General features: G+C 50.0%; 1 protein-coding gene across 2 annotated transcripts; it reads left to right on the top strand.

Moving 5' to 3' along the window:
• Positions 1-64: 64 nt before the first annotated feature.
• SERHL2 (serine hydrolase like 2) lies at positions 65-9,153 on the top strand. 2 transcript variants are annotated; one of them, XM_079303676.1, is made up of 12 exons: positions 65-185; positions 1,577-1,801; positions 1,873-1,986; positions 3,098-3,139; positions 3,858-3,877; positions 4,059-4,133; positions 4,872-4,981; positions 5,253-5,332; positions 5,675-5,709; positions 6,467-6,543; positions 7,936-8,029; positions 8,340-9,153. In XM_079303676.1, exons 2-12 carry the CDS (start codon positions 1,654-1,656, stop codon positions 8,454-8,456), a joined length of 912 nt encoding a protein of 303 aa, XP_079159802.1. In that variant the 5' UTR covers positions 65-185; positions 1,577-1,653; the 3' UTR covers positions 8,457-9,153. The 2 variants fall into 2 exon arrangements, with proteins under 2 accessions (XP_079159802.1, XP_079159803.1); XM_079303677.1 differs by lacking the exon at positions 3,098-3,139 and having other exon boundaries at positions 66-185.
• The last annotated feature ends 889 nt before the right edge of the window (positions 9,154-10,042 follow it).

Genomic DNA, 10,042 nt, shown 5'->3' with positions numbered 1-10,042 from the left:
AGGGCACATCCATCCTGAGGTTCCCGTTCCTCTCACCGAGCCCGTCGCCGGCAGAGGCGGGGCGGAGGCCGGGGCGCCCAGGGAGGCGGGCAGCGGGGCGGTGCAGCCGCCCCGGCCCTGCCCTGCCCGGCCCGGCCCGGCCCGGCCCCGCCGCCTCCGCTGAGCCGGCCCGGCCGCACGGAGCGGTAGGAGGGGGCCGGGGCGCCGCGGGAGGGCGGTGAGGGGAGAGGGGCGCTCCGGGGCTGCTCTCGGCGCAGGGCGGGGGTCGGTCTCCGGGCAGCCCCTCCCCGGGGCCGGGGCAGGAGAGGGAACCAGGAGCTCCAGAGCGCCCCGAGGCGAAGGCCCGGCTGTAGCGGCGCCTCCTGCCCGCCCAGGGAGGCCTCACCCGGGGCCGGGGGTGCCCCAGGGCCGGAGCCCCGCTGGGCTCAGGCAGGACTGCCTGGGGAGGAAGGGCCGTCAGGCTCTGCCAGGAGCCCGGGCCCATAGGATAGGGCAGGTCCATGGTCACACCATGGAAAGTCAGCCCACGGTTGTTTGTCAGGACCTGGCCCGGTGAGGGCAGCTGGGATCAGACACAGGCCCGTGATCAGCAGGCAGAGCCAGGGCTCCTGGGGCGAGGGCGGTGCTGATGGAGACCGGCGCTCCTGCAGCACTGCTCCGGCTGGTCCTGGGCCGAGCTTAAACCCGCTCACGGGGAGCCCCAGGCTTGGCTGATTGAGACCATCAGGGCCCTGACAGCAGCCTCTGTTCTCACTCCTTAGAGAGCTATGGGCTCGCGAGGGACTTGCTGTAGAGTGATTTAATTGCTGTGTGGTCTCACAGGGCTATTTAAGGGAGCAGATACGCAAGACAAGTCACTTGGAAAGGGATATGACATGAGAGACTTGGGGATGGGGATAGTCAGGTTGCCCGTGGCATGGAGGTAAAAAGGAAATGTTTAAACCACTCTTGGAAGGTCGCCAAAGGCTGGGTTCACTCAGGAGCTGGCACTTGAGCAAGGGTCAGTGATTGCCAGGTAGATGAGATGGTTTGAGGTTGAGTAAGAGCCTGGCAGGTTGTGGACCCATATCCCATGCAAATGTCCCTGGCCCTGAGGGGGTGCACGGGCAGGTGGCAGCACTGACCTGCTGTGCAGCATCGAGCCAGCTGCTCTCACAAATGTGCCAACCAGTGGTGTGAAAGAGAAGCACCAAGGTAAAAGAGGGCAAGGTGGTAACTGTCTAATGCTGGAGGCAGCATCCTTATTCCCCAAACTGTCTTTTTAGTCCAGGACAGGTGCCTGGCTCACTGCAGCTAGCTGGGGGAATTCTGCATGGTTCCCTCTTGCCAGATCTCCTGCGCCTTCTGGTTGGGCTGCAGCTGCTGCAGAGACTGAGAGAAGGCTTTCTCCTCCTGCATAGGGAAAGCTTATTTCTTCCTAGGAGCATAGCTAGTACGTGCTGGGAGGAGGATTCCCCAAACAGGCAGGCAGGAACGGCAGCTTGGGATGTTGAATGGGGAGCTATAAATCAGCAAGCTGCTAATTAAGACCACAGGAGACTGGTGAGTTACTAAAGACCTGTATTACTCTTTTCAGAGCTCTAGACCATTAACAAGACCACTGGGACCTACTCCAAGTTCGTGACTCTCCAAGGACATCACCCTGTTTTGGTCATGTTCTCAGAGCTGAAGTTCCCTGTGCCCTGGGGACATGTGGCAGCCAAGGCCTGGGGACCCTCAGAGGGACACCCTGTGCTGTGTTTGCATGGCTGGCTGGACAATGCCAACACCTTTGACAAGCTCATTCCACTGCTCCCCAGAGGTAGGTCCGGCTCATCAGGATGGCTTGTGCTGTGTGGCCAGGCTGCACATCTGATACTCTTTCCCTTCCAGGTTGTTATTATGTTGCAATGGATTTTTCTGGCCATGGTTTGTCCTCCCACCGACCTGCAGGCTGCCCCTACCATTTCCTAGATTATGTGACCGATGTGCGCCGCGTGGCAGCAGGTGGGTAGTTGAAGGAACCTTGTTGAAGGGTGCTTGAGCAAGGGGGTGCTGTATTGGTCCTGCTCTTTCCAACAAGCAAGCTGCATTTTCTGCCAGGAGAAGAGTCAGCTGCCCCTGCTTCTCAGTTTGTTGTTAGCCAGTGCTTTGTGACTGAATAAGCATCCCTCTCTCTCACTGTTTTGGGAAAGGAAACACTGTTTTTGGAAAAGGAAGAAACTGTAAGCCCTGGGTGTTTCTGTGGTGTTTCTATACTAAAAAAGCAGTAGTGGTGAAGTGGTGGATGCAACTAAATAATTTTGTCAGACTGGCTTTTTGTAAGCAGCCAGTGACCCCTAACCATTGTTAGGTGTAAGTTGGAAACTTCTGGTTCTCTCTGATGGCAGTTTGCTACTTGCTTTAGTAGCATACAAAGAAATCTGAAAGTCAAAGTGTCTTGTACTCATAATACCTCTTGCTGTAACTTTCCATCTGTATACTTGGCATGTGTGGTTTTACATCCCCCATTCAGTACACAAAAGAGCCTCTAGAAGCTTTCAGACATTCTAGGGGGTAAACACCATCTTTCAGTGTGGTATATTTCAGATGGGCATCACTGATAAAGCTGTATTTTTCTATAAGCCTCCCAGAGTGCCCTTAAAATGGACTGAAGAGCCTGATGTGCTAAATGGTGCAGAAAGCTTTCACTTGGAATAATACTTCCCTCAATGCAGCAGACCTGGCTCTGTGTCCTCACATGTCTTGCAAAATGCCCTGCAGCAGGATGCTCTGTCAGGATTTCTCTCTTCCACCAGATGCTACCCAGTCAGGCTCCTCTGCTTCTTGCCAGTCTCATGTCTGGCAGTGAATGGGACTTTGCTGGAGTTTGTTGGACATACAGGGAGAGCTTGGGAGCTGTATGACTTAACTACCATGGAAATAGGGTGGTAAATGCTCTTTTTCTTCAAAACTGGCCTACTTAGCTGCTTAGTTTCTGAATTAAGAAGCAAATGTGTCAGGGCAGTACAAAAGCCCTTCTCCTGGGAGAAAGGGCCCATGGCAGTGGAGAAGCAGCAAGATGTTGCTGCTCTGATTTCTAATGTAGTACTATCTGTTTTTCTCTGTTGCCATTTAGCCTTGCAGTGGAGACGGTTCACCCTAATGGGTCACAGTATGGGTAAGTGGTTCTAGTCCTTGTAAGCTGTGAGATTAATAGAAATCAGTAGATAATTAACTTCCAAGATATGCTGCTAGGAGCTGGGTTGGAATATTTATTATATTATGCAAAGTACGAGGCTCCTGCTTGATTGATTCAAAAATCTGTGCCTGTGTTTGAAATACCTGTTTTCAAGATCCTGCAGTACAGTGGTATCTCTTGCTGTGAGCATTTCCCCCACTCACAGGAGGGAACAGTGATTGGCAAAGAGTGGTGGTCTACTCAGGAGAATTCACAGCAGGCCTTCCTGCCTGATCCCCACAAAGCCTGGGAACAGAAAGCCCATTTGGTGGGCTGTAAAGCTGGCTGAGGATTCATCCCTTTGAGCTTGGAGTATGATTGAATTTTGCCACAATTAGAAATTTGCTTCCCAGGGCTGCTCTCATCACAGCTAACAGGACCTGCACACCAAGATATTTTAAACAGTAACTTTTCCTTGGCCTTTGCTGCCTGAGGGAGGTGAGAATAGCACAAGATGAGGAATACAGCAGGTCAACAGCCCTAGTCTCTGCCTGCATGTTGCAGGCTGGGAGACCTCTCCTCTGTATTGGGGTTTTGTCCCATTGTACAATGCACTTTTTTTTTTTTTTTCCTGGGGCAGCTCCTGTTTTGGGGAAGGCAAATTTCTGTTACCAGGGCATGTTCTGCACATTACTGAGCACCATTTTTTTCTTTGCAGGTGGGGCTGTGGCAGGAATGGTAAGTAAAGTATCATTTCTTCATGCAGTTGTGATTTCTGTAGCTGCAACAACAAATGGGAGAGGAAAGGACCTGGATCTCAGGGGAGAAGAGCCCTTCCCTGACCCTCTCTCATGCAGCAGGATAAAGGTATCACTCAGTGCTCAGCTTTTCATTCTCTTATAATTTCATCTCTCCTCAGTTCTGTTTCCTTTACCCTGAGATGGTGGACAAGCTGATCCTGCTGGAAAGTCTTGGCTTTCTTCTAGCTCCAGAGGTTAGATCTCATGTGTTCTTCCCTTAACTTTTTTAAAATACAAGAACAGTTTTTTTTTTTTTTTCTTTCACTCACTTGTTCAGAGAAAGCACTGATGTGACCACTTCCTGGCAGGTCACACAAGTCCCAGGGCTCTTCCTTTTGGCAGGCACTGATCTGCTCCTTGTTGTACAGACTGAGGTCCATCCTTAGGATGGCCCTTGAGGCACACTTGGTAGAGCTCCACATCCTCCAGTCCCTAAGCATTGGAATTTGCTTGTCTGTGCCTAGCCCTTGTACAAAGGAAACTGGAACCTCTGTCCAGCCAACTGCCAGCTGAGGTTATCTTTTTGTTGGGTGACCTGGGTACAAGATTGGTAGATTTCTTTTTCTGTTCCTGGCAGTTCATAAAACTCCCAGCTTTCCATCCTTGATACTGATGCTGGAGCTTTTGCTGGCAGTAGTGGGACAGAAGCCCTAGGTCAGTGAGACAAAAAATACCAAACTTTGGAGAGTTGTGCTCAACTCAGAAGTGAGGTAGGAAGGGTTAGAAAAGATGGTAAGGATAAAAAGTTAGTAAGTTCATCACAGCAGTATTAATGTTCCCTTTCTCCCAGAAATGGGCATTTTTAATAAGATACCCATAACTGATACCAGTTCTGAGGGATGTTGAAGGGTGAAATTCCCTCTTCCACTCTCCAATAAGGGGTAAAATAATTCAAAAGAAACAGGTTACTCCCCTGCCTCTCTGTGTTTCAGGACACTGAGGCATGGCTGAAATCAAAACGGAGGGTGATTGACAGACTACTGAGTCTGGAGGGAAAGCAGCAAATTCCCAAAGCACGGAGCCCTGAAGCAGCATTACAGAGGTGGGTTCCCATCCATCCTCTTCATTTACTGCCCTCAGCTTGACAGAGTTACAGCTACACAAATGAAAAAGGAAAACTGTCCCTGTGTTTCACCTTTCAAGTCCCCTTCTGAAATCCCTGCAAGACCTTTTGCTTCTGCAGCCAGAAGCTGCTGCTTCTTCTTGCTCCTTTCTGAAGCAGCCTGAGAGCTCACTGTCACCTTGTCATGCCATTTTTGCTTCACTTCCTCCCTTCTTCTAGCATCACAATCTCTCTGCCATGTCTCCCTCAGGCTTTTAGAAGCAAACAGCCATCTGACAGCAGAGGGTGGAGCAATTCTGCTGCAGCGAGGAGCAACTGAGACACCCGCTGGTAAGGGGCTGTGTGTTGCTGGGCCATTGCTGGGTGTGGGAAGGGACTGGTGCCAACAGCCATTGTCTTCTGCAGGGTACAGGGTGCCCTAGCTACAGATTTACACAGCCTAAATGGGATCAGTTAAGTCTGGAGACAGAGTTCTCCATTCCCAGCAACTGCATTTGGTGCTCAAATCCTAGAACAGCTAAAGAAAATAAACGAAAAAAAAACCCATGAGAAATCTGAATTAATCCTATTCTTTCCATCTCAAAAAGTCTTAGGCAGACCCTAAAACTGAGTTAAAACAGAACAACTCCTGCTCCTATGAAACATGAAAACCTTCTGTTTTTTTCTATCCAGGGCTGGTGTATAACAGAGACATGAGAGCCCGTACGGTAAGCACTGCTCTTCTGATGCACCCCCTGCTACTCTGGAGTCCTGAGCTTACAGAATACTCAGATAGAGGATGCCTGCTCACTGAGCTAGGCCCTGCCTCCACCCAGCCACTTACTTTCTGCTTCCCTAATTCCCACATGGCCTTTAAATGCTGCTTTTAAAAGAGCCTGCATTTGATCATTGATTCAGCTTACAGAGTCACTGGAAAATGTTACCATTTGTTTTTTTAAGAAGTTCCTCTGCCACTGGGCCTCCTGGTCACATTTTCCTGCTATTATAACTTTTCAGGGAGCAGATGGAAGGATGCTTTCTGTCAGCTTCTCTGTCAGATGACCTGAATGAAGGGGAGTGGAGCAAAGTCCTTAGGTTTGGTATTTTGATAGTTTTGTGCCACTTTTGAGCAAATAGGGCCTCTTCTACCTGTGCTACTGCCAGGATATGGAACCCAGGGTAATGCTCTCTCTCCTTTTCAGTAATAGGATTTTGAAATCTTTTCTCTATGAGATCATTCCCATATGTACTGCAGCCCAGCAGGTGATGTTGTTGGCAGCCCTGAAACAGCTGGACAGAAGAAGGCTTTTCAGAGCCATCTACTCCTATGTGTAGCCTGGATGTTTGTCATGTCCCAGCACGGAAGCTTCAGAGCCACAGTTACTTCTACTTTCAGAGCCACTTGTGCAGGAGGGCTTGGGGACATCCTCTGCCCCCAGCTGCTGTCCCTGACCTTTGGCACTTTCCCTCTCTTTGCACCTGCAGCAGAGTCGAGAGTTCTTCACGGTGGAGCAGTGTGTGAAGCTCCTGCAGAAGATCCAGGACCGTGTTCTCATAATTATGTGAGTGAGGCACAAGCCATACCAACCCTCTCCCTCAGTGGAAGGAATGAAGGCTAGGAAGAACTCCTCCACTACCCTTTCCTCTACACCAGTCTTCCAGACTTTTGGTCAGCTGGTGTAACAGTACAGCTTCACGTGTCAGAAGTGTTTCCCAGTTCCCACTACTAACCTGGGTTGGGCAGGCTCCTGGAGAAGGCAGGGAGCAAATGAAATCTTCCCAGCCTGTCACTCTGCTTTCAGACTGGGACACCCTGGTACAAGGCTGACTGAGGAAATGTTAGTCCTGCCCCATCTTCCCCACGCTCTTGGCTTCATCATCCCACCTCACAACTTTCCATTCCATGGCACCACAGCAAGGGGCCATCCTGGCATATATGTGACCTTTCACAGCACCACACCTACTTATTATCCTCCTGACCTGACTCTACTGCAGCCAGTAACCCAGCCTGACCCCTTCTCCAGGCCCCAAAACCTCCTGCCTGAGCAAACAGGTGAAACTACAGCAGCCTCCATCTCCTCCAGCAGCTCCTGAAGCCCCTGGTCTGACTGAGCTCCTGCAAGCTCTCTCCTGTGACAAGGAGCTCTGGGGACATGGCCAGTGGTTTGCAGAATCCTACAAGCTGTTAAGCTGCCTGCACAGCTTGTTCTGTGAGTTGTCCTCGGCCTTTTCCCATCTCCTTGGAGGGCAAGGTGTGTAGGGCTCTGTCTACCTTGGCAGTTAAAAGATTGTTTAGAAAACAAGAGGAAGCACTAGTTGAAGAAAGAGGTGCAGCTTTGGCTTCTATGATCTGTTTTAGTATGATAAGAGGTTCAGGTTATTCCTGCTTGTCCAGAAATGTAACACTGTGATGAGCTCAAGTCCTTTGAGCCACAGAAATGCCTTTGAGTCTGGGATGGCCCCTTGTCCCATCACCAGCACAGTAGGAGACAGCAGGAGATCTAATGCTGACTTCTCCAGCACAACTGCCCTGGTACCTCCCTCTCTGAGCAGGGCATAACATGGTTAAATAAGCACCAAAGAGAGGCAGAAGGGACCAAGGGGAGATGTGAAAACTCTAAGGAAGCAAAAAGCTAAGAGCACAAGGTAGAAGGGGGGCAGGGAATTATGTTCTCAGACCAGTTACAGTCAGCCCAAGGAGGACAATATTTAGCCAGTCTCCACTCTGATACCACTAGGCAGTCACCCAAGGTTTTACACAGATAGTTTGATAGAAAATAGCTGCTTAGCCAAGCTGTGAGGTGCACTCTGACTACCACATATGACCCTGTCATCTGCTGTTAACGAGCAGCCTGGAAAGAACAGTTGGGTCTGTCACTGCTTCTGCCCAGGACAGCCACAAAGACAAAGGGAAGCACACTGGGTGCTGTACTGAGCCTCACTGTTGTTTTCAGATCCCAAGATGGACTCTTGGTACCGCACAACCTACCCAGCAGAAATCACTTTGTGAAAGCCCTGCAGGAGGCATTTGAGTCTACCCTCAAAGAGGTGAGAGCAAGCTTCATCCTTGCATCCTGATTTGCCACCAGTCTGGGAGCAGCAGCTGACCTTGGTGGAACAGCATAGCCCTCACATGGGGTGAAGGGGGGGGTGTGTGGAATGGGGGAGGAAGACAACTTTGTTCCTGCTGCCGAAGTCCCAAGTTAGTACTGCCCTCTGGACCCAGCTCTTCCTTGGTCCTCCCATCTCTGTCATGCCTCACTTGCCCTGTCCTGTCCCATGAGTGTCATACAGCAAGCAGTGTGTGTCAGAGGGAACACCTTCCTGGTCCACATCTTCTTGTGTCCTTTCTCTCCAGCACATCCAGCTAGCAGAAGTGCCTGGAAGTCATTTTGTGCACCTGAATGAGCCCGAGGTGGTATCTGGGATCATCAGCAACTTCCTGACAGCACAGAACACCAGGGCCAGACTCTAGGAAGCCCTCACAGCTGCAGAAGTCCAGGATAACTGGGAGCTAACAAGCAAGCTCCAGAATTGTCACCATTCCTACCTCGCATCCAACATCAAATCGTGATAATCTTTCCTATGCTTAGCTCACTGCAGGGTGGAAGCAGGTCTGCCAGGGGTTCTCTGAAAGAGAGCTGAGTAAAGTATCTCTTCTGCCAAAGAGAGAAGGAATCCTTGCTCTACTTCCAGCTTTGTGAGTACAAGGATAGAGGCCCAGAGCAGCCTCCCCCTTGGCTTACTCCAAACTTGCACCCTGAAATGGAATAGAACACAGGCAGAGGCGTCCTCTGTGACAGCAGCAGCACCACCAGCTTTGGCACTGCAAGAGAGGTGGCTCATCTTGCCTGTTCCCTGAGGATGGTGTAGACAGGCTGCTCCCAGGATTTAACCTGCTGAAAAACAAAGGAAGTGTTCTGCTTCTCTGCTTACTTTAATAGACACCTAAGCTCAGAGGGCCTCAGTTTCTCTGTTCCACTGTGAGAGCTACTGCTTTTTTTTTAAGAATCAGCTTAAATAAGAGCTCACCTGTGCAGAGAAGGCCATTTTAACAAACGCTAGAGAATGTCCCTAATCCTCTAGCTGAAGCAGCTGGGAGAACTACAAAATATGGAAAACTTGGCAGAGATGATTTCTGTCCTAAATAAAGATTAATGTTCTAATGTTAAGTCTGTCTTCTTGACTCTACAGGAGAACAAACCTCCTGTCTCTTTCAGGCTGCTCACCCAAGCAGCTAAAATGCATCTTGGGAGGCAGCAATTTTTACACACTGTCTGCCTTAGGTAGGCCATATTAAGGCTCTGCCTCCAAATTAAATTGATGCAAAAAGTCCACTTTTTGTAGTAAAAGTAGACAGGTTTGTCATCTCTGCAAGTAATGCAAACTGTATTTGCAGTTGGTTTTTCAGGAGAGGGTAAATCCATTTTATGTCAGTTCTCTACAATTTACCATCACTTCCACCTTATATTTGTAGTCACATCTGCAGCGAGGTTGCAGGTAGTAAAATAAATGTGTAAAAGCTTGGGTCCGGGTGGGTTACTTTGATCACAGACCTACCACTATGTCCAAAGCTGCACAAATGCTGCAGGAGCAGTACAAAAGCATTGCCCCACACCTTAACATGCCTGCTGCCATCCTTACCTGCCTTCTGTGGGCTGGGAACAGGTTAAGTGGAAACAGGGTGTGGAGAGTCTGGTTTCTCCTTCCAAACCAGGTTGCTCAAAGTGGCATTTGTTTTTGCAACAGTGCTGGGTATCAGGAATTTTCCATGGCCTAGATATGGCTGCAGAACTCCATGTACAGCTGGATGACTGGGCACCACAACACTTGGCCAGGGAGGGAATCACCAAGAGAAGGAGTTAGGGCTCTGTACCAAACCATTTTTGCTAACAGGTTACAGTTAGTTTTTTCCTAAAGTCACTTCCTTCCTTCAATAAAATGTGCAAAGGAGCACCAGGTTACAAGGCATAATTTTTGCGGCCATGCCAGCACAAGAAGCTGTTTCCCACAGGAGACTTGGGGAAGGGAGGCAGGGGGAGTGGGAGAAACATTCCCATG

Source organism: Erithacus rubecula (assembly GCF_903797595.1).
Source record: "Erithacus rubecula genome assembly, chromosome: 4".
NCBI classification, from domain to species: Eukaryota; Metazoa; Chordata; class Aves; order Passeriformes; family Muscicapidae; genus Erithacus; species Erithacus rubecula.
This window is presented reverse-complemented; position numbering and strand designations above follow the sequence as displayed.